This window comes from Triticum aestivum, chromosome 6D (assembly GCF_018294505.1).
Source record: "Triticum aestivum cultivar Chinese Spring chromosome 6D, IWGSC CS RefSeq v2.1, whole genome shotgun sequence".
Taxonomy (NCBI): domain Eukaryota; kingdom Viridiplantae; phylum Streptophyta; class Magnoliopsida; order Poales; family Poaceae; genus Triticum; species Triticum aestivum.
In genome coordinates this window covers 355708759-355733489 of record NC_057811.1, presented here as the reverse complement: position 1 = coordinate 355733489, position 24731 = coordinate 355708759, and the positions used below count along the sequence as shown (strand labels likewise).

The following is a 24731-nucleotide window of genomic DNA, read 5'->3' as shown; positions in this document are numbered from 1 at the left end:
GGGCCGATGCCTAATCCAACGACTTCCTGTACATTAGCTTTTTGAATGGATGGTGCGATAAGGAGTGTCGTGCTGAAATCGTCCGCAATCGTCGTCTGTGTAGCAATGCTTGATTGTTCACATTTAATTTATTTTTTTGCAAATAGGTTAACTAGTCACATCGTTAACTAGTTACTAGGTTTTTGTTTTCATTGTAAAAACCATCTAAATTGGTCATATGTCCGTTGAAAGCGTTTGTGGCGATGATATGATGACCTACGCAAAAAATAGAAAAATCTCATATAATGAAATTTAGGAGAAAATTTTGTTTTAAATCTATTGAGTGCCATAAATAACATATTTATATGATTTTGTTTCTTCTTCCACTTGGCTGATTAACAAAGGTTATTTAATTATTATTATTATTATTATTACAATCCATGGCTTGCCCTAATATATTTTATGAGCTTGAAACAGTAGGAGAGTTTCCTACTTTCCATAATATTTATGAATGATGTGCACTTTCGAAGCCAATAGGAAATCTTGCTAAATGATCATAGGAAATAAATGTTCCAAGAAATCACTATACATCAGTGGATTTTAATATGCAATAGTATTGAATATCATGAAAAACCATGCATCTGGATAATTTTTAATTTTTTCTAAAATTTCACTCACTTTTTAGTTATACCTATTTTCTCATTTCGTAGTTACATAATTTTCTAGTTTCCATGTTAATTTCATACTTTTCATTTGAGTACTCTGGGTTTTAATATATATTTCGAGTTTCTTATAAAAACTATTATTATATATATTTAAAAAATCTATCAAAAATCAGTTTGCTTTAAAAATTGCTTTCCTTGATCTTTTGACTTGGCTGATCTATAAAGGATCAAGAATTTTTCATTAAAACACATGGCTTTGCATTCTATTTATGAATGACACACACTTTTAAAGTCTTGGAATCTTCACTACCATTTCATGAATTTTATAGTCTAAATTGTTTTTTATTGTAAGTATTGCCCAATTTGCTTTCATTCTTATGTTGACAGGAATTTTTGAGCATGGCAAATCAAACGCCTGAGATGATAAATTATATTGCCGCTAGGATGACAGGTTTTTTAGCAAGCAAGCCAAATCTTGCCATGTTCATTTTTTGCTAGGATTTTCAATGCTCAATAGAGAAAATCACCATCCTCGCCTTAAAAAGTTTGATTTGCCAAGTGGCGTCGTATTTTTATTGTTCTTGAAAAATCATCTATTGATTACTTGACTGCTAAACTCACATGTATTTTTTTGCGTGAGGTTGGGGGGGGGAGGGGTGGAGGAGAACTGTTATTTCAGAATAAATTATTATGGACGTCGACTTTTCAACTTTTGAATTTGGGCAGTGATCTGCGCCGGTGCGCCGGGCCAACAGTTGGGCCGGTCGAGCCCAGGCCGTCCGATGCACTGCCTCCCAACCGTCAGATCGAGCCCCTTCCGCATCGTCGTCTACCTTCCGCGTCAGATCGAGCAACGGCAAGCGCCACAGGCCATCCCACACCCAGCCACGGGCATCTACCTCGTCGTCATCCCCGTCGCCGTTCGCCGCTCGCCCTCGCCGTTGCCGCTCGCCGTCGCCTTCGCCGTCGCCGCTCGCCGGTTGGAGCACAGGTGCCCCATGGCCCCACCCCTCAGATGCAGCAAAAAAAATGGACCCAGCAAACAAAAATCGACCCTGCCGGTGCCTGGAGTTCGTCGCCGTTGCAGCTCCGCCGGGAGGCCACCGCAGTAGTCAGTTGCATCAATGGTGAGTTGCCGATTCGAGCTTTTTGTCGCGGTCTCTGGTAGAAGCTTTTCAGAAATACGGTTGAAGCTTTTCAGAAATACGGTTGAAGCTTTTCAAAAATATGGTTGAAGCTTTTTGTCGCGGTCTCTGGTTGAAGCTTTTCAGAAATACGATTGAAGCTTTTCATGTCAATAATTGCAACTTTTTTTGTTGTGTACTCGTGGGGGTGAAGCTTTCTATACAGTTGGTTGAAGCCTTGTATAAAGCGGGTTGAAGCTTTTCAATTCACGGTTGAAGCTTTCCAAGCCGACGGTTGTAGCTTTTTTTTCTTTCGTAGTGTTCGCATGAAACTTATCTATTTCGTCGGTTGAAGCTTTTTCAAATACAGTTTGAAGCTTTCGCATGAACGATTGTAGCTTTTTCAGTTTGTATGGGTGGTCTGTTGGAAACTTTTGCAAACTACGATCGAAGCTTTCGTATGAACGATTGTAGCTTTTTTCAGTCGTGGTGTCCAGTTGAAGCTTTATATACGAGCGGTTGAAGCTTTTGAATCAATCGGTTGCAGCTTTTTGGGTCATCGGTTGCAACATTGGTGCAGGCGCCGCCGAGCTTGTAGCATCTCCGGTGGGTGGTTCCAGCACGTGTACAGCTGCTCGCGGATGGCATATCCATGGCGGCTTCCAACTCAGGCTCACCGGGGCGGGGGGAACTTGTATCGCGCGCGCGGGGGGGGGGGGGGGGGGGGCAGCAACGGAGAAGTGGGCAAGGGTGCTGAGGTTGGAGGTAGGGACCTACACGGGATTAGGGCTGGCCGCCGGCGGGATCCGAGGGAGGAAGAAGAGGGCCAGCAGCGTGCTAGGCTGAGAGAGAAGGAGGGGATCGGGAGGAAGAAGAAAGAGGGAGAAGATAAGGTGGGCCAGGGTGATGCGCGAGGCGTACGATGGGGGGCTCATCGCGTGGCTCGCAAGCGACCGGCCGAATCGTTCGGCCGGCGCACCGCGCTGAAATGTTTCCCTTTGAATTTTTGGTAGTTGCAGGTTTTACGAAATGTGCATCCTTTATTTCCTTACGAGAGAGAAACTACGTGCAACATTTGGTTTATAAATGTAGAGCTGGGATTTTGATTGCAAGACTTTGCTGAGTGTAGAAACAACAATAAATTCAATAATGTAGAAATAACAAATACATAAATTCATCATCTAGAGTTATTTTCATTTTGTCGACTTTGGGTAAGTGATGTGGGCAATGTTTGAAATCGTATATCAAGTTCATACGGGGTAGTTCGTACTCCCTCCGTTCGAAATTACTTGTCGCAGTATCTAGATGTATTTCAGGTCTTCAGACATTCATTTCCGCAACAAATAATTCAGGATGGAGGGACTATTAGACAAAATGTTAATATACAGACGCGGATTTTTGGCTCCTCGGTGCTCCACTCCTCTATTTGAACATTAAATTCAAAAAAAAAATATCAAGAAAATTCAGAAAACATCCATGATTTGGGGATATCAAATCTGGGTGCCCAATCTACTTTCGTGTGAAGTTTCGCGAAAAATTGACATTCGTGGTACTCTCAGTAAAAAAGACAAAAAAAATCTATGTACAAAAGAAAACTGTTTGGGTGGATCATAGGCCGGACTTTATTTTCTTCGTCACGAATACATTTCTTGGTATTCTTTTATGGAACTTCACGTCGGATTGTATTTTTTTTGTCAGGGATACATTTCTTGGTATTTTTTCAGGAAACTTCAAATGGGAGTAGATTGAGCACCCATGTTTCATATCCCAAGATTCTAGATTCTTTTAAATTTTCCTGGTATTTTTTGAATTTGATATTCATATAAGGGATGGGGCACCCAAGAGCTCCTTTGCTTTTCCCGTTAATACACACCCTTTTCACTTTTGTGACAAATTAGATGCACTTCTGTATTATGAGTTAGTATTTTTTTTTTGCGGGAACGAGTTGTTACTTGTTGATACGATTATTTTTTTACCAACAGACTAACATGTAATCTGCTCCTAGGGATGATCTACTAAACTGAAAATGAGGACCTACTTTATGGAAGTCCTGAGATAATTAGTTAATGTAATGACACTTCATCTTAGGGAGTACTTTTTTCAAGTAAAAAAGTAGTGCTAAGATGATTTGGTCGTTCTTATTTAGGGAATCTCCAACGTGGACCCTCAAATCGGTTGCAAACTAGGACATCCCAATGGCTTCATATTTGTCCGTGGACAAGTCCGCACGTCCGTTTTCTCACAAACCGAAATAAAACTAGGGGCTTTGCGGGAGTCTGGATCGCGCTACCATGTAGAACTCCAACACCCCTGGCCCAATCAAATTCGAGGTGTAGCCCGCACATTTGAAGCGGGCTGCACTATTTTTGCATCAAAACCTTCTCCGTCCGCTCTGATCGCCGCCACCCTCCACCCCAATTCCCATGCTTTTCGTTGTTCGCCGCTACAAGGACCCGTACGAAGACCTGCCGAAGACGGCAGAGGTCGAGGATCAACTCGAAGGACACGACAAGATCAACTTAGCGACACGATAAACCCGCCGTCTCAAAAGTATGGCAAAGGATCTGGAGGCAGAGGCGGCCGGCAAAAAGAAGGGAGGCTGGTGTGGCGGACGGGGGTGGGAAAGGAGGGCAGGTGGCGGGCGGGGGCGAGGATGGGTGCGCCCTAGCCACCGCCGTCCATGCACACGCTGCCCACGCTGGAGCAATTTCGGCTGTCGATAGTAGTCACTGACCTCCGCCGCCTGGTACGTGCGGAGAGGTTTAACATCTTAATGGCGGCGACTGAGAAGAAAATCAAACTTAAAGAGAGGAAGGTTGAGCTCGCGGCCGCTTCGGAAGATACCGATCATGACGATGGAGCAGTTGGATCCCGCCGCAGTGATGATCATACGCATCATCTGTGTTAGGATGTTCAAGGGCTTGGCAGCTCAGATGAAGACAACCGAGAAGGATGTGGCTGATGAGGAGGGGCTGGTGACAGGGTGAGCGAGGAGGTTCGGACAACTAATCTGGGAGGGCAAAAATTCTGTTTTCTTACCTGAACTGCCGGATTGTAACATTTATGATCAGGCGTTCATAAAACTATGAACCGCTTTGTTTTGGTTTTGATCGGATACGAACAACTGCACTTCAGTTTACTATATTATTGCTATGCATTTGAAATGAAGGAGGTGGAGTCCAAGCCGGTCAGTCCAGTATCTACTCTGCTCACACCCACTGGCCACTGCTAAACACTAGAAACACACTGGTTAGTTGCCCGCACGTGGCAGGGCGTCCCACGCACGTGCGTGGCCCCAAGGACCATCACGCCGATCAGAGCAGCGCCCCTGCCCCTGGCCCTGCCCTCGGGTTGACTAGTTTCTCACCGACTCATCCGAAGTCCTCTGCGAACGGCACCAAAAACTCGCAACAACACAAAACACACTTGGAAAGCCTACACGCGGACAAACTTCCGCGACCAACGAAGGACAAGAGCGCTCATCAGCGTCGTTCATTCAGAAGGCAAAAACACATGCTAGCTACCGAAGCTGGCGCAGCAATTTCCCTCCCTCTTCCTCCTCCCCCTCCGCTGCTCTAGTCCGGAGACATAAAAAATACAACTACTGAGAAAAAGAATCCCACTATCTCATGACATATGGAGGAGAGAGAAGGGCGAGCAATCCCACTACGGTCATCCACAAGACATTCCTTCCTCTCTCTCTTCCGTGTGCTCCAGACGACATCTAGCTGCTCCTCCTTCCCTCGCCCCGCTCCTCGTTCTCTCCTCCTGTTCGTAGCGCAGCCTGCGAGGATTTTTGTTGAGCAGGAGCAGCAATTGGGATCGATCCTTGGATGGATGCGGCCCAGTGGCACCAGGTAAGCTGATTGATGTTCATACGTGACCATCTCAAACCCAGGTTACTACAACATCGGTACGCATCTAGGGCCATGCATGCAAGATCTCCCGCCTCAGGCTGGCCCGATGGCTTCTGTTCTTGTGGATCTTGCTGCTATGTTCTTGCCTTCTTGGTCGACTATTTTTCTACCGTGCCCTTGATCTCCACGCTCGCTTTCCCTGATGGGATATGACGATCTTGGGCGCCTTTTCTCTTCTTGGGAACCGCCATGGCCAACCTTTTGTTGCTGGCGCAGATCTATGCATGTATGGCCATCTATGTCTCTCTTCTCCCCCCTTCTCTTCTGTCCGCGTGTTGTCTTCTCCGTTGGCGTCGAGCTCAGGGCTCGGGGCCTTTAATTCTCCCCTGTCTCCGCTTTTAATCCTCGAAAGGCGCATTCACGGGCACGCACCGCTTTTCTTTGCCTTTGTTCCTGCCTTTCTTTCTTATCCTTTCCCCTCATCCTTTTCATCTTTTCATCTCTCTTTTCCCCTAGCTTTCTTTCCCCTTCTCTTTCCTCCGGCGCCTTGCATCAAAAGAGCAGCCATGTCTTGGATGATGTAGCAGCAGCAGTACTGCCACAAGCGCAACCCTACAAACAAAGTTGAGTTTTGTGTGGTGGTGGTGGTGTGTTTCTCTCTCATCTTTTCGTCTCCTTTCCCCCCCAACCTTTTCATTCTCCTTTTCCCCTCCCTTTAATCTCACTTTGTATCCATTTGCTTGGTTCTTTGTTGCACCATAACCATAAGAATCATCCTCACACCTCAGGCTCTCATAGTCATGTCATACCCCCATCCATTTTCCCATATACAGCATGTTCTTGGCTTATTACTAGTAGTTCTTACCTGCCCTAACATCGAGGATTTGGCTTTGTGATATCTACTAATGAGGTGCAATATGTGTTCGTCAACAGGGGCTAGGACTCGTGAAGCCCATGGAGGAGATGATCATGGCTGGAAACCCAAATCCTAATCCTAATCCTAATGGGAACCCGAACCCACAGCCGGCGCCACCGTCTGGCGCAGAAGCCCAGAGGGCTCCCGTTCCTGGCCCGCCGGCAGGAGGAGCTGGCGCGGCGGCCGGGACGGGCTCCACCGAGCGGAAGGCGGCGCGGCCGCAGAAGGAGAAGGCAATCAACTGCCCGAGGTGCAACTCCACCAACACCAAGTTCTGCTACTACAACAACTACAGCCTCCAGCAGCCGCGCTACTTCTGCAAGACGTGCCGCCGCTACTGGACCGAGGGCGGCTCGCTCCGGAACGTGCCCGTCGGCGGCGGCTCACGGAAGAACAAGAGATCGTCGTCGTCGGTGGTGTCGTCCGCGGCGGGCGCCGTCTCCACCTCCGGGGCGGCGTCCGGGACGGTCCCGATCGGCGGGATGGCGGCCAAGAACCCGAAGCTGATGCACGAGGGCGCGCACGACCTCAACCTGGCGTTCCCGCACCACCACGGCCGCGTCTTGCACCCGTCGGAGTTCGCGGCGTTCCCTAGCCTGGAGAGCAGCAGCGTCTGCAACCCGGGAGGCACCATGGCGGCCAACGGCGCGGGTGGCGGGAGGGGCATGGGCGCGTTTTCGGCGATGGAGCTGCTGAGGAGCACCGGCTGCTACGTACCGATGCCGCAGGTGCAGCTCGGGATGCCGCCTGAGTACGCAGCCGCGGGATTCGCGCTTGGCGAGTTCCGCATGCCGCTGCAGCATCAGCAACACCATCAGCAGCAGCAGCAGCAGCAACACCAGCAACACCAGCAGCAGGTTCAGAACATGCTCGGGTTCTCTTTGGACACGGGAGGAGGTGGCGACGCCGGGGGATACGGCGCTGGATTGCAGGGGGCGCAGGAGAGCGCAACGGGAAGGATGCTGTTCCCGTTCGAGGACTTGAAGCCGGGTACGAACGCGGGTGGAGGAGGTGCAAGCGGCGGCGATCAGTTTGAGCACAGCAAAGACCAAGGCGGCGGTGGCGGCGGCGGCCATGAGACCCTGGGGTTCTGGAATAACAGCATGATCGGGAATGGCAGCAGCAATGACGCCGGCGGCGGCGGTGGCGGCGGCGGTGGTTCGTGGTAGGATGGCAACAGCTAGCCCAGCCGCCGTACATGCATGCATGGCTCATGCACACGCGGTTGTCAGCATGTGGAGATGATAGGGATAGAGACAAGGGAGTTAATAAGCGGTGGTGGTGATTAGTGTTACATATGGCGTTTGATCTCTCTTTTGGTTGCGTTTGGTTTTTCTACTGTTCTTGGTCTTCCTTCTTATTAATTTCTTGGTGTTTTGTTCATGTGTGTGGTTATCAGACTTGGGGGGCTAACACAGCTGAGTACACAGATTAAGTAACTACTATTTGTCTTCTCCAATTGAATCTCTCATTTCCGAGGGTGTTCCTTGTGTGAATTTCATATGAAGCTGTTCATGTAGAATCTGCACGGATGCACCCTTTTTTTTGTACATCGTTCGGGTTGAATACAAGTAGATTGGCATTGGCCAGACTCTTGTTTTGTCTTTGGATTTTGCATGCATGCATCGGACCATGCAGTATGTGGGTGAATGGATGTTGCAAAGGTTCATTCAATGCATGGAAGATTGGCATCATCACTCCTCAGTCAGTCAACACTCAACGCATTGCTCTACAGTCGGTTTGAGACACACTGTGCAGGCTGCAGAGTCCGTGCAAGAGATAATGAGATATACTAGATCGGTTTGCTGTGCTGATCTAGAGGGGAGGCCTACTGAGTAGCAGGCGTGCTTTCTTGATTTGTTCATTTACATCGTGATTCCTGATTAATCCAGGGCTTAGAACAACTTGTAATGTGTATTTTATTGTTGTTTATATTATACAAAATACATTAAAATATAGACATATTTCCCTCATCATTCACAATATGTATTTTTTTCCTTGCATACCTGTCAAGACATATCTACCCCCTCCTTGTGTGCTCTTTGCTTGTAGCAGGCAGGCTACCTCTGAGATGTCGTATCTCACCATCATCCCAAAGAATCTTCCAGCCATGAAAAGCACTACCGGTAGGAGGAGAAAAGCAGCGAGTTAATTACACTATTAATACATAAACTTGCACGGTGCGTACAAATTCATACATAAAGTTGTATTCATACATAAAGTTGTAAAATGACACAAATTAGCCCTATAACTTGTGTTTGGGGTACATTTAAATACATTTTTGTTAGTGGATGTTAACTCTCAGTTAACTTTGCCTACGTGGCATGCCAGCGAGGCCGGGCCCGCACTCCCTTATTTGTGTGGGTCCGACCTGTAAGTTGCAAAAGAAGAATAAATAGAAAAATAAAATTGCGCAGCAACTGCAGCTGAGGTGAGAAGTAGAAGTAGGTACCTATGTTTATATCACTTCCAGAGCTTTTTGTTTCTTCTCCCATAATTTTGGAAACCGAGCCGACTAGCCTTTCGGTTCTGATTTTTACCGGTCAGACCGCCGGTCTACTGGTCAATCAACTTGTTTCTAGGCACTAAATAAAAAGAGATCAAATACCACCAGTTTCTATAATTATTATTTTTTAGAAAATATTATCTATAAATAATTTTTTAGACAATAATATGGTATCTTGGGTGTGATGGTTATTGGGCCAAACCTGAAGGCGATTACTGTAACGACCTAGGATCGTATCAAAATCCATGTGGACTAATTTCTATTATAATTTATCTGCACGCGTATGGCTTATTCAGCGCCCTGGTTTTTACCCCGGTTTACAAAAAAAAGAGTCTATTCAGATGGTTCAAACTCGTTCAATAGTAGAATACAAAGAAACAAATTCTTGAACGTAGATAAAACAATTCTGCCGATTCAAATAATAGAATGTGAAAATCTTTTGTTCCAGACCTTTTCTAAGATATATAAACATGTGTATCTAAATGCAACTAAGCAAACAGAAAGGGGCTAATTGGCTTGTGCAACACCCCCTATGCGGGAGCTTTTGAGATCGAGTTTAGGCAGCAACAGTGCTACATTATTCTTTTTTTCTTTCTCTTTCTCACTTATAGGTGGGACCCACAAATAAGAGAGTGCGGGCCTGGCCTCGCTGGTGTGCCACGTAGGCAAAGTTAGCAGTGAGTTAACTGTCACTGACGGAAATGTATGTAAATGTACCTCAAACACAAGTTGTAGGGTTAATTTGTGTCATTTTTTAACTTTATGTATGAATTTGTACGCACCGTGCAAGTTTGTGTACTAATAGCGTAATTAACTCAAAAGCAGCGGAATGGAGAAAGAGAGAATATGTATGTATGACAAGCACCCTCACCCCCCCCCCCCCCCCCCCCCCCTCTCTCTCTCTACACACACGAGACATTATCAAATGGTAGACCATTTGTGAGTGCATGGCGTGCTCGTTTGTACGATCCATGAGACCATGGCATTTTTCTAAGCCAGTAGGTACCCTAGCCTATTCTCATCACCATCTTGCACGCCCCTTGCATCCTGCCCAGAGTACCTGGCCTCTTTTTTAATCTTTTGTTTTCCTTGAATTCTAGGAGTACCATTTTACTATATAAAACAAGTGCTCCAATTCTTTGGAGCCCACAAAAACATTCTCCTAGGGATGCAGTACCAGTACAGTAGTTCGTCTCCTTATTGCATTTGGCCAACCCCAACCTTATATACAAATATACTACCACTGTCATATTTAATGTGCTGCTACGACTACTCATCATCAAGGAAGATAAGATATGGTATGGTATGTTTGGGTATGTGTGCAATGCAAGTGCAACCATGTCCTACAGTTCTAGTAGGCCACTGACCCATACATCTGGTTCCCATAGCTCTCTGTGCATCATCCTTCCTATGCTACTAGCGTACTACAATTGGCCATTTAGCCCGTGGTCACAAATATTTAAGTCATAACCTCAAATGATCACCATATTTTCCTGCTTGTGCTCTAGCTATTCCATAACATGTCTCTAGTGATCTTGAGGCAAAGTGCCTAGAAACCAGAAAACAACATGCTAAAGCGGCTAGTATTCTTGAGAACGCGTGGGAGGAGTTTTTGTCTATTACACATTCTAACATTGGATTTGTTATTAATACTACTAAGTTGCCTAAGAATTTCTCATGTATTTTATTTTGGAAAGTGCGATGACAGTTAAGCGAAACAACCATGTGAGAAGTGCAAGTTGCACTTCTCACCAAACTACAGCTGCACTTCTCACCAAACTACAGCTGCACTTCTCTTGAACGACTAAGACATATGAAAAATCTCAGCCGTCCAGCCGTCTTAAATATAGATGGTTGAGCTCGGGATCAGAACAGGACTTTCGACCATCTAATATATTTACGGCTTTTACTTTGGAACAAACTAAAATTCTGCCCAGTCAGCAGGTTCTTTGTACCTCGATGTCCATTTTGTAGTTATATGGTGGTTTTTTGTGAATCGCATTGAGCTGATAAGGCATGTACAATGCATAGCCCCAGGGTGATGCCTCACATGCCATGTAGGACCAGATAACAGATAAAGTAGGTTCGGATAGGGAAGCGGGATCCTCTACAAGAGGCGAGTGCTTGGAGAGAAAAAGTGTGGTCCTGTGTCAAAAGCTGAAAAAGTTGGAGTGAAAAGTAGAGATACATGTGTACTAGAGTCTTCATTTTCTATTTCTTAATGAGGCCCACTAGTGGTAGTTTGCATTGGGGAGAAAAAATAAATGTAGGTGCCTCAAACTACTTTTTGTCATGAGGCATCTGTATCCATATGCCGCCGAGGGAGTCCTGGATTAAGGGGTCCTCGGGCATCCGGACTATGGTACGTGGGCCGGACTGATGGGCTGTGAAGATACAAGACCGAAGACTCTCTCCCGTGTCCGGATAGGACTCTCCTTGGCGTGGAAGGCAAGCTTGGCGTCCTGATATGAAGATTCCTTTCTCTGCAACCGACTTCGTACAACCCTAGTCCCCCTCTGGTGTCTATATAAACCGGAGGGCTTAGTCCGTAGAGGGCAGAAGAATCATAATCGTAGTCTTACAGGCTAGACTCTTAGGATTTTAGCCATTACGATCTCGTGGTAGATCTACTCTTGTAATACTCATATTCATCAAGATTAATCAAGCAGGAAGTAGGGTATTACCTCCATAGAGAGGGCCCGAACCTGGGTAAACGTCGTGTCCCCTGTCTCCTGTTACCATCGACCTTAGATGCACAGTTCGGGACCCCCTACCCGAGATCCACCGGTTTTGACACCGACATTGGTGCTTTCATGAGATTACCTCTGTGTCGTCGTCAAGAGGTTCGATGGCCCCGTCAATCATCTACAACAATGTTGTTTAGGGAGAAGTCTTCCTCCCCGGACAGATCTTCGTATTCGGCGGCTTCGCACTGCGGGCCAACTCGCTTGGCCATCTAGAGCAGATCGACAGCTACGCCCCTGGCCATCAGGTCAGATTCGGAAGCTTGAACTACGTCGCGGATATCCGCGGAGATTTGATCTTCGACGGATTCGAGACTGCGACAACCGCTCCCTGTCACCGCGATAAACATGACTTAAATCTGTCATCGGACCATACCCAGGAGATAGCGCCTGCAACTGCTCTGGCCCTAGATCCGGAGCAGATCACGCCATCCGAGGACGTGAGGCTCAACCCCGACACGGAGGCCGCAGATTCAGCGGCGTCGGAGCCGCACACAGGCCCAACCTCAAGTGGGATCTGTGTTATCGGAACCTCGGACACGTTTCCGGCTACAGGTTCCGAAGCATGTGCGTCCGCGCACGACGAGCTTGATCGGGCGTCGATCGTCGAATTCAGCTCCGCGGACATCTTCCGGCACTCGCCTTTAGGCAACGTGCTAAACTCATTAAAAACACTCTCCTTAGCAGGGGACTCACGGCCGAATTATATCCAGTTCGAACTAGAGGCTGATGACGGAGAATTTCGTTTCCCACCCACCGCCCACTTCATAGCCACTGCCGAGGACCTAACCGACATGCTCGATTACGGCTCCGAAGACATCGACGGTATGGACGACGATGCCGGAGAAGAGGAGGCCTAAAACCCGCCGTTTACCGGACGTTGGACGACCACTTCCTCGTATGACATATACATGGTGGACACGCCCAAAGAGAACAGCGACGACGACAAGAAAGACCCAGTCGAGGACAAACCTCCTGAGATACAACCAAAGCGCCGACGTCAGCGGCGCCGCTCCAAGTGACGCCGTGGAAAAGACAGCAATACCAGCACCGGAGAAAACAATCTCCGGACGATGCCGAAGACAATGAAGACCCCGTTGAGGCAACTTCCGAAAAGGACGAACGGGAAGACGGGCAAGTTAGCCCTGATGAACAGGCCATACACGAAGACTCGGAGGACAGTAATTATCTTCCGCTCTCCGAGGAGGAGGTGAGTCTCGGCAACGAGGATTTTATCGTGACTGAGGAACCTCTCGAGCACGTTTGCTTTAAGTGCCAGTTAATAGCCACTGCAAGGAGCCTGAAAAAGAAGCAGCAGCAGCTTCAAGCTGATCAAGATCTGCTCAACGATAGATGGACTGATGTCCTGACAGCCGAGGAACACGGCCTCAAGCGCCCAACCAAAAGTTACCCGAAGCATAAATTGCTACCTCAGTTCGATGATGAGGCGCTGGAGCCTGTGCCATCATCGAGCAATGCGGCTGACCGACCACCATGTGGTCGGGACAAAGCGGCAACTCAAGCTGAACACCAGCCCGCCCCACCTCACCGCAAAGGAAGAGATAAAACAGCTCGGGGACATAACTACGACCTGCGGCGGGACTTGGACAGTAGAGCAGGTCAGCACAGATTGATCTATGGATCATGGGGACACGCCCCGACACGCGACAACGGCTATCTAGCCGAACGCAACAATCACACTCACGCCCGGGCCGAGAACCGCAGATGGACTCCATCCGAGCTACGTCGCGACGTGGGCCGAAACAGAGGTGCCGCACACCCCCTTTGCTTCACTGACGAGGTAATGCAACACGAATTCCTAGAAGGGTTCAAACCCGTAAACATCGAATCATACGATGGGAAAACAGACCCCGCGGTATGGATCGAGGATTTTCTTCTTCACATTCATATGGCCCGCGGCGATGATCTCCATGCCATCAAATACCTCCCACTAAAACTCAAAGGACCAGCTCGGCACTGGTTGAACAGTCTGCCCGAAAACTCTATCGGCGGCTGGGAGGACTTGGAAGAGGCCTTCCTTGACAACTTCCAAGGTACACATGCAAGACCTCCGGATGCCGACGACTTAAGTCACATAATTCAATAGCCTGGAGAGTCAGCCAGGAAACTCTGGACTAGGTCCTTAACCAAAAAGAACCAGATCATCGACTGTCCGGATTCCGAAGCCCTAGCGGCCTTTAAACACAGCATCCGGGACGAATGGCTCGGCCGACACCTCGGTCAAGAAAAGCCGAAGTCCATGGCAGCCCTTACGGCACAAATGACCCGCTTTTGCGCGGACGAAGATAGCTGGCTAGCCCGTAGCAATAACAATGCAAGCGAACCTGGCACTGCAGAAGCCAGAAATAACAATGGCAAGCCCCGACGCAACAGACACAAGCGTCGAAACAACGGTGATAATACCGATGACACGACGGTCAATGCCGGATTCAGTGGCTCCAAGTCCGGCCAGCAGAAGAAGCCGTTCAAAAAGAACAAATCGGGCTCATCCAATTTGGACCGAATACTCGATCGCCCATGCCAGATACACGACACCCTCGACAAGCCAGCCGATCATACCAACAGAGACTGTTGGGTTTTTAAACAGGCCAACAAGTTAAATGCCGAAAACAAGGAGAAGGGATCGCAAAGCGAGGAAGATGACGAGGAGCCCCGTCCACCGAACACAGGGGGACATAAGAAGTTTCCCCCTCAGGTCAAAACGATGAACATGATATACGCCACCCACATCCCCAAGAGGGAGCGCAAGCGCGCGCTTAGGGACGTCTACGCGATGGAGCCAGTCGCCCCAAAGTTCAACCCATGGTCTTCCTGTTCGATCACTTTCGATCGCAGGGACCATCCGACCAGTATCCGTCACGGCGGTTCAGCCGCACTGGTCCTCGATCCAATCATCGATGGATTCCACCTCACGCGAGTCCTAATGGACGGTGGTTGCAGCCTGAACCTGCTCTATCAGGATACAGCGCGCAAAATGGGCATTAATCCCTCAAGAATTAAGCCCACCAAGACTACCTTTAAAGGAGTCATACCAGGTGTAGAGGCCCGTTACACGGGCTCAATCACACTAGAGGTTGTCTTCGGATCCCCGGACAACTTCCAAAGCGAAGAGTTGATCTTTGATATCGTCCCCTTTTGCAGTGGCTATGACGCACTGCTTGGACGAACCGCACTTGCTCGATTCAACGCGGTGCCACACTACGCTTATCTCAAGCTCAAGATGCCCGGACCACGCGGCGTCATAACAGTCAATGGAAACACGGAAGGCTCCCTCCATACCGAGGAGCACACCACTGCGTTAGCAGCAGAAGTACAAAGCGGCCTTCTCAAGCAGAACCTTAATTCGTCGGCCCAGCTCCCGGACACCGTCAAACGAGTCCGGACTACTCTGCCGCAGGACAGCCCAGCTCGTCAAGAGCTCGACTAGCAATTTGGCCTCCGTCCCACTCCCAACCAAGTGGCAGCATTCATACCGCACGTACATAACTACGCACTCAAAATACCATGGGCATAGTCGGAGGCATAACTAGCATGTTATCCAAAATACGGCTCGACCGCTCCTGGACACACATACTTTCAATTTTTCTTTTTTATCCTTTTCAGGTTTCTTTTTCGCAGGCTTCTTCTGACGACCTGATCATCGGTCCTCTCGACAGGATGGGTACACCAAGATGGCAAGAAGCACTGGCGTACAAGGGAATTTCTAGGTGGTCTCTTTAACGATCACTCTACCTGTTTTCAGGACCCGCACGCAGCTGTCCCTTGGCCGTGGCGTGTTAAATAGCCCGGTTGCTTATCGCACCACTTGTACAAATACGCTTTGATGTATTAATCAAACTATAATGGAAACTGTTTGCGGCCCAACTTCTATGGCACTAGCCTACTACACCCTTTTTCCTTTTTTTGGGGTAATCTTCTCAAGTTGCACCCATACACTTTGGTACGCTTTACTCTGCCAGGGGCTTCATTGCGACCCATAATACGGCAACAAAGTCCGAACACTTTTTACAATATAGTTCGGCACCCCGAATTTAGCATTATATGCATTGGCTCCGAATCATGTCTTTGGTCAATAGTTGGGTTGCCCGGCTCTTGTGCTTACTACCTTACATTCCGCTATATCGGCTAGGGTAGTAAAGGGAGAACTACTGCGATTGTGTCATGGTTTATCTGGATGAGCACCTCAGTAGAGAAAGCCGAAAACTGACTGTCATGATGCGGCGAGATTCGGTCAGCTCTTCGGAGGTTTCAAATCTTTAGCAATTTTTTCCGCATTATGCGATGAATCGGCTCTTACCCGATCAGGTGTTTACGGTACCCTTGTTTGGATACTAGGGGTGGCGCCTAAATTTTCATTGTCAAACTCCTATGGCTAAGTGAGGGTGATAAAGCCACATAGTCCGATTGCCTGGTTCGTTGCGCTAAACACCTCCTTGAAGGACCAAACAATTGGATCAAGAGTGTTTAGATTCTATCCCGAACACCCCCGTACTACCTACGTGGGGGATGAAGCCGACGACTGGCCAACTCTCAAAATTTCATAAACACGGCCGCACAGGAGGTAAAATATTAAACAAACATTATATTACATAGCCAAACTTGTTTCGTAATATAGGGCGAGACAATATGAATGTATTCATTCAAAGATTACATCCTTCGTACATTGCTCCGCCACAATGCGGGATCCCTCCAGGACATCGCTAAAATATCGCTCGGGCGTGCGGTGCTCCTTGCCCGCGGGCGGTCCCTCGGTCGCGACCGTGACGGCGTTCATCTTCGCCCACTACATCTTGACACGGGCAAAGGCCATCCACGCACCTTCAATGCAGACTAACCGCTTGATGGCGTCAAGCCGAGGGCAGGCATTGACTAGCCGCTTCACGAGACCAAAGTAGCTGCTGGGTATGGCTTCGGCAGGCCACAAACGGATTATTAAGTCCTTCATGGCCAGTTCGGCCACCCTATGCAGCTCGACCAGCTGTTTTAGCTGATCGCTAAAGGGCACCGGATGTTCTGGCGCAAGGTATTGCGACCAGAATAGCTTCTCCGTTGAGCTCCCCTCTTCGGCTCGAAAGAATTCAGCAGCGTCAGAAACACTGCGCGGCAGATCCGCAAACGCCCTGGAGAACTCCAAATCCGGGTCAGTAAGAGATACCTCTTCTTCATATACTTGCTTTGCATAATAAAATCCTTACCCGCCGCGATCTTCTTGGCCTCTTGGATTTCCTGGAGGGCGCCTTGGACTTTGGCCCGGGCCTCTTGTGCGCTTTGGTGGGCCTTCGCGAGTTCGTACTCTTGGTCCGCATGCTGGCGCTCCAAGGACTCGTATTTCTTCAAGGTGTCCTGGAGCTCCTGCTGGACCTCCCCAACCCTGGCCTCATGCTTTTTCCGGGCGTCTTGTTCCTTCGCTGCCCTCTCCTCGGCCTCGGCCAGTGCTTTCTTGAGGGTTTCAACCTCAGTAGTCGCTCCTACAAATATCATAGCACTATGGTCAGCACACATCATTTATTCTTTTCGAATATACAGCAAGTCACCACATACCTTGCTTGTCCTCCAGCTGCCTTTTTACAAGGCCGAGCTCTTCTTCGGCCCTCTCCAGACTCTGCTTCAGTCCGGAGACCTCAGCAACATGAGAGGTTGTGGCCAGCAACGACGCCTGCTTATTCACATAAGACATATTCAGTTAGTTTCCAGCGAAAATTACTTGATCCTCTGTCTGGCTTTTCTTTCCGAACACCGGACAGTGTCTCAGGGGCTACTGTCTATACTATGGCTTTCTCTTTTGCGTCGCTTACCTCAAAGCCTGTTAGCAGGCTGGTGCAGGCTTCGGTCAGTCCACACTTGATGGACTGAACCCTCTCAACCACCGTACCCATAAGGATACAGTGTTCCTCCACAATGGAAGCACCTCGTAGCGCTTCCAACAGATTATCCGGTGCCTCTGGATGGACAGAGGTCACCGGCGGTATAGGCACATCTCCTCCCTTTGGAGGAGGCTGCTTGCTTGACTCCGGAGCCGTGTAGGTCTCTGGGATGGTATCCGGCTGGGGGCTGAATTGGATATGGCCCCCATCGCCAGTCTCCATGGGGGCTTTCTCCCCCATGTGTCCGGCGGCCGAGGAGTCATCCTCTGGCGCCACCCTGACGGCCTCCTGAACCTCTCCCTGGCCGGGGAAGGTCCTTGGGACAGCACCTCGGCGTCGCCCTTGGCCTGGGAGAGTGAGCCGTCGGTGGTGACTCGCTGGCCATCGCCTTTGAATCCAGTGAATCCCCCGATGAGGACCGCAGGGAGCCGTCGTGGGCCGGACTGCAATTGCGTAATTCAACATGTTAGAACTATGAAGTAGAGAGGTCAGATATATGGACGCATCAGGGTTTCTTAGTACTCACAATGCGGCCAGGGGCTTGTTTCGGGGGCGCGGCTCTGGGCTGCTGTCAACGTCCCACGCAGAGTTATCTGTGAGGGAGCTCTTCCCCCTCTTGGACGCATCCGCCTCCAGATTTGTGGAGGCCGCCCTCTTCTTCCTTCCCCCCTCAGGGGGAGAGCTGCTTTCCTCCTCCTCCTCGTCGTCGTCTTTGGCGGCGGAGGAGTGAGTCTCGCTGTCTTCGGACGTCATGTCCGAAGCTCCTTTGCGGCGGGGGCCACTCCGGACCCCCTTGGCCTTCTTCTCCGGCGCCTGGTAGGGCGCCAGAACCAGCATCTTCGTCAGAAGCGGGATTGCTGGTTCCTCGGGCAGCGGAGCCGGACACCGAATCCGCTTCGCCTTCTTTGTCCAGCCCTAGAGAAAAAAATAGTGAGGTTTAGATATCCTCCAGGACTAAGCAAGTAAAGTATGCACCCTGAAACGTGAAATACTTATCGCACTGGCGGGATGGGCCAGGGCGTGCCCGCGGTCCTCGGTTGCCTCCGGCGGCGTCTCGTTGCCCTTGAAGAGCAACTTACAGATATCTTCGTGCGTGGTTCCGAAGGGCCATTCCAAGGTCTGGTGCTCCTACGGATCGAATTCCCATAAAGGGTAGGCCCGGCTCTGGCATGGAAGGATACGGTGAACTAGCATCACCTGGATCACGTTGACGAGCTTGATGTTTTTGTCCACCATGCTTTGGATGCGCGTTTGCAGTGTTATCAGCTCATCCGACGAAGACCAATTCGGGCCCTTCTCTATCCAGGAGGTTAGCCGCATTGGAGCTCCGGACTAGAATTCGGGAGCCGCGGCCCAGGTGGCGTCGCGGGGCTCTGTGATATAGAACCACAGTTTCTGCCACTCTTTGACGGTCTCCACAAAAGTACCTTTGGGCCATGTGACATTGGGCATCTTGCTCACCATGGCACGTCCACACTCCGCGTGTTGGCCATCCACCACCTTCGGCTTCACGTTGAAGATCTTAAGCCACAGTCCAAAGTGGGGTGGAATGCGGAGGAAGGTCTCGCACACGACAATGAATGCCGAGATGTTGAGGAAGGAGTTCGGGGCTAGATCATGGAAATCTAGCCCGTAATAGGACATGAGTCCGCGGACGAAAGGGTGGAGAGGAAACCCTAACCCGCGGACGAAGTGGGGGATGAACACCACCCTTTCATTGGGTTTTGGTGTGGGGACGATTTGCCCCTTGGCCGGAAGCCGATGGGAGATTTCTTTCGCCAGGTACCCGGCCTCCCGAAGATTGGTGATGTCCTTCTCCTTGACGGAGGAGGCCATCCACTTGCCTTGCGCTCCAGATCCGGACATGGTCGAGCGTTTCTCAAGGCGGAAAAGATGAGGATTTGAGCGCTGGAGCTCGAGAATGGAAGGGCAGAGAGAGAGAAGGCGTGGGTGAAAGAGGGGAATCAGTTATCTCCTTATAAAGGCAGTGAATATCAAGCGCCTCCCCACTCGCCTTAAAACTCGCATGTTCCCAAGGGTCGTGCAGACGACATGGTTGGATTACCCACGCCCATATTGATGAGAATCCCATAATAAGGGGACACGATCTCTGCTTTGACAAGACGTGCCAGTGAGATCGCTTCTCGAAGCGGCAGGCTGAAAAACGGTTCGATATAAACATCGGGCGGTGACGTGATGTCACGCTACAAAAAGTTGTCAGCGGAATGGACTCGTGAAATATTATGCTCTCTGCGGTGGTGTGTGGTATTTGTTTTGTAGAGCCGGACACGTTCGTTGAGTCTGAAGACTGTGTTGGAGTATTCGAAGAAGGAACCCGCCTTGCAATGCCGAAGACAATTAGCACGCCTGACACATCATCATTGAAGCCTGGTTCAGGGGCTACTGAGGGAGTCCTAGATTAAGGGGTCCTCGGGCATCCGAACTATGGTACGTGGGCCGGACTGATGGGCTGTGAAGATACAAGACCGAAGACTCTCTCCCGTGTCCGGATAGGATCTCCTTGGCGTGGAAGGCAAGCTTGGCGTCCTGATATGAAGATTCCTTTCTCTGTAACCGACTTTGTACAACCCTAGTCCCCTCCGGTGTCTATATAAACTGGAGGGTTTAGTCCGTAGAGGGCAGAAGAATCATAATCATAGTCTTACAGGCTAGACTCTTTGGGTTTTAGCCATTACGATCTCGTGGTAGATCTACTCTTGTAATACTCATATTTCATCAAGATTAATCAAGCAGGAAGTAGGGTATTACCTCCATAGAGAGGGCCTGAACCTAGGTAAACGTCGTGTCCCCCGTCTCCTGTTACCATCGACCTTAGACGCACAGTTCGGGACCCCCTACCCGAGATCCGCCGGTTTTGACACCGACAGCCACCATTGTACATGCCCTGACTGGTGCGGATCTTGCAACAAGGGGACCAACACCTACGGAGCTCTCTGTTGACTTCCTCTTGATATCCCTTGAAGCTTTGCAGTGTTTCATACAGTTCATCTTCCCGTTCATAGATATTGAAGAGATCTATGTCTCCTGGTTCAGCATATTGAGTTTCCACATTTTTACATTCACTGCTCATTGCGTCCTTGAAACCTTCAACGTGTTTACTATAGTAAATCTTTCCTTCGGTTGATGGTTAAATTTCTTCATTATATTATAGTAAAGACATAAATATTCCTCCTGCATAACAATCAAGTATACATATAGATTCGTCAGCAAGTCCATGGTAAAATATATGAATTATAAAATGATTGGTAAAACCATGATTAGGGTATTGGTGCAAAGTTTTGAAAATTTCCCCTGATCTTGTGATAAGCTTTATCCTATCTTCTTATGGAAGTGCGCCATTTCTTTGTGAAGTTCTTCTATTTTCGATTTGGGAAAGAATTTATGCATGAGTTTATTGGTGCACTCGTCCCAGGTGGTGACTTAATGATGTGGCAGTTCATCAAACCATTTCTTAGTTTTACCCTCACTGACCATATAAAAAGTTTAAGTAAAACAAATTCTCATGACACATCTTCTTCCTTATAGTACCACAAAGGGTGCCGAGATATGCTTCCTCAAGTACCTGACGACAATGCAGGAACCACACATTATTAGTATGACAATGGGACATAATATTATGTTGCCGGATGGACATGGAGCATGAGTTTTAGAAGGCTGAAAAAATACGCTAGGTGTAAGCAAGACGGTGGACCATCGCCTAGCGCCTAGGCGACACTTAATTACCATAAGCGTGGTCTAGGAGTTCTTGTGGTTTTGACTATTAGGGGCTATTCTGGGTATTTTATGTGCATATACATGAATTTTGTAACATTTAAATGAACAAATTATTAGCTACTGCCATTGGAATATGGGCCATTTGGCCCGTCAATGCAACATGATAGGATTTTTCATTCGAGTGGACATCTCATTGCTTACACAACCTAGAGTACTACTTATGCCCTAGACGAGACGTTTTGCCATGGCCTAGCGCCTAAGCGTAACTAAGCACCCAATAAGGTGTTGCTTTTTTCCAACAGACTGTTTTACCTTGGTTCGCGCCCTTGCGTGGCCAGTAACAACCCTGATCCTTCTTGTCTGAAATTATATCATCAAGGGGTTACAATGATCGCGTACAAGATGTGCTTGCCGAGTGGGGGCTTAACTCGACGAGTTTGCATTGAAAAATCTAGGCATGATGACTAGATTGGATCTAATCTGATCCAGTAAGCTCATCTGATGGATCTTGAGGCCTTGGATGCTTTTGGCTCTGATTGAACATGTCCCCTACTTCCTTGAGGGGTCGCCTATATATTATCCCCTTGGTCAGTTGCCTTGGCCGCCTCCATCTTGGTTATATACATTCTTCATATCTGCTTTGGAGTTATCATAGTCTTGAGGCTCTTATGATAAGGAAACCAGGGGAGGCACGTTCTTGGAGGTTGTTTCCTCTCAACTAGGAAGGTGTTGGGCCCCCAAGTGTAAGGATTTGTAGCAAGCATCATTTTTTTCTCAAGAGTGGATGACCTTAAGGTTTATCGAATCAATATGAATTTCCTAAGCAGCCATGATCAGTACATGCACACACAAATTCAAAACTGCTTGTCCCCTAGCATAACTAGTAAGACTGACAGTCTTACTACCCTTTCTAGTTACAAGGGTTAAACACAAGTGTGTATGGAAGATTGATCGCACAGGAAAAGAGTTAAAGTTAAGAATTGTAAAGAGCGTTAATAGAGGTTGGAAGAAATAGGAGGAAGAATGGACCGGGATCCATAGGTTCACCAGTGGTTTCTCTCGAAAAGCTAGCATGGTGTGATGAACAAATTACAGTTGCACATCGATTAAATTGTAGTTTTTATGAGTATGATTATACATGGCATAACTACATATGAGAATCATGTCCAAACATCTACAAACCGTTATACAACTACATTTGCAGCTAATACTCCACCCAAGACCGCTATCCATCATGCATCTTAAAGTATTAAGTAACAAGGCAGAGTATTGCATTAGATATGATGACATGATGTATATGTTATATTGTCTTCACCGTGCATTCTTCCAACCTCTTGGAGATCATCTATCAATTCCAAAGAAAGACAAATAGATCAGAGAGTGTATATGAATAAGAATTATGTAGCAAAGAAACCAAATTGATCTCAGAAGAATTAATGGATAGATCCGATCATACAGTGACAATTCATCCCATTGCAATAAACAACACAACAGAATATATCAGATGGATCACAATCATGTAGGCAACCCATGTGAGGCAAGTGAGCGAAAACTATCTAGCTGAAAGTGCAACTAATCCACGGGTGGTTTTGGTAATTCATAACAACATATAGCTCATTGAACTAATATCCATTAAAGATAAATATTTCAGGATGTTCAATGATTGGCATGGCATGGACTAGAGACGTGGACCCCTCAAAATGATAAGGACAAAGTTTGGCAAAAGCTCAAGAATCTTCATTTCTATTTAAGTGATCCAAGATCACATTGAGTCCGTAGGAAAGCCAATACTACTAAAAGGGGATGAGGTGTTGCTTAATGGTCTAGTTTCTTAAGTGCTTAGTGATATTGCTCCAAAACAACCACTTTCTCCATCCAAATATGTGAAAACCCTAATTCCAAACTTGGCCCAACTGATTCTTTCAACCCGGAGCCACCGAGTTCTCTTGACATAGCCACTACCAGAAAACCTAACGATTTGGTCACACCGATATGGATCTCGGTCCCACCGATATGGCCTTGCCAGCGCGCTGTGATCTATTGCATTCGCTTCGGTCCCACCGAGTTTATGCCATCGGTCTCACCGAGTTGGCTTGACAGATTCTTTGTTGCTTATTGCTTCACTTCGGTCCCACCGAGTTGGTGCAATCGGCGCCACCGATATGATGTTTTCCCTAAGCCTTAGCACATCGGTCCCACCGAGTTGTTTGATGTCTACTACACAACCTTCTTCTTGTAGACGTTGTTGGGCCTCCAAGTGCAGAGGTTTGTAGACAGTAGCAAATTTCCCTCAAGTGGATGACCTAAGGTTTATCAATCCATGGGAGGCGTAGGATGAAGTTGGTCTCTCTCAAACAACCCTGCAACCAAATAACAAAGTGTCTCTTGTGTCCCCAACACACCCAATACAATGGTAAATTGTATAGGTGCACTAGTTCAGCGAAGAGATGGCGATACAAGTGCAATATGGATGGTAGATATAGGTTTTTGTAATATGAAAAAATAAAAACAGCAAGGTAACTAATGATAAAAGTGAGCGTAAACGGTATTGCAATGCATTGGAACAAGGCCTAAGGTTCATACTCTCACTAGTGCAAGTTCTCTCAACAATAATAACGTAATTGGATCATATAACTATCCCTCAACATGAAACAAAGAGTCACTCCAAACTCACTAATAGAGGAGAACAAACGAAGAGATTATTGTAGGGTACGAAACCACCTCAAAGTTATTCTTTCCGATCGATCTATTCAAGAGTCCGTAGTAAAATAACACGAAGCTATTCTTTCCGTTCGATCTATCATAGAGTTCGTACTAAAATAACACCTTAAGACACACATCAAGAAAAACCCTAATGTCACCTAGATGCTCCAATGTCACCTCAAGTATCCGTGGGTATGATTATACGATATGCATCACACAATCTCAGATTCATCTATTCAACCAACACAAAGAACTTCAAAGAGTGCCCCAAAGTTTCTACCGGAGAGTCAAGATGAAAAGGTGTGCCAACCCCTATGCATAAGTTCACAAAGTCACTGAACCCGCAAGTTGATCACCAAAACATACATCAAGTGAATCACGTGATATCCCATTGTCACCACAGATAAGCACATGCAAGACATACATCAAGTGTTCTCAAATCCTTAAATACTCAATCCGATAAGATAACTTCAAAGGGAAAACTCAATCCATTACAAGAGAGTAGAGGGGGAGAAACATCATAAGATCCAACTATAATAGCAAAGCTCGCGATACATCAAGATCGTACCACCTCAAGAACACGAGAGAGAGAGAGAGATCAAACACATAGCTACTGG

At 47.8% G+C, this 24731-nt stretch overlaps 1 protein-coding gene across 3 annotated transcripts; it reads left to right on the top strand.

Moving 5' to 3' along the window:
• Nucleotides 1–5216: 5216 nt before the first annotated feature.
• Nucleotides 5217–8125, top strand: LOC123145076 (dof zinc finger protein 2). Of its 3 annotated transcripts, none has more exons than XM_044564389.1 (2): nt 5217–5625; nt 6559–8125. In XM_044564389.1, exons 1-2 carry the CDS (start codon nt 5602–5604, stop codon nt 7708–7710), a joined length of 1176 nt encoding a protein of 391 aa, XP_044420324.1. In that variant the 5' UTR covers nt 5217–5601; the 3' UTR covers nt 7711–8125. The 3 variants fall into 3 exon arrangements, with proteins under 3 accessions (XP_044420324.1, XP_044420325.1, XP_044420326.1); XM_044564390.1 differs by lacking the exon at nt 5217–5625 and adding an exon at nt 5653–6248; XM_044564391.1 differs by lacking the exon at nt 5217–5625 and adding an exon at nt 5653–6272.
• Nucleotides 8126–24731: the final 16606 nt, after the last annotated feature.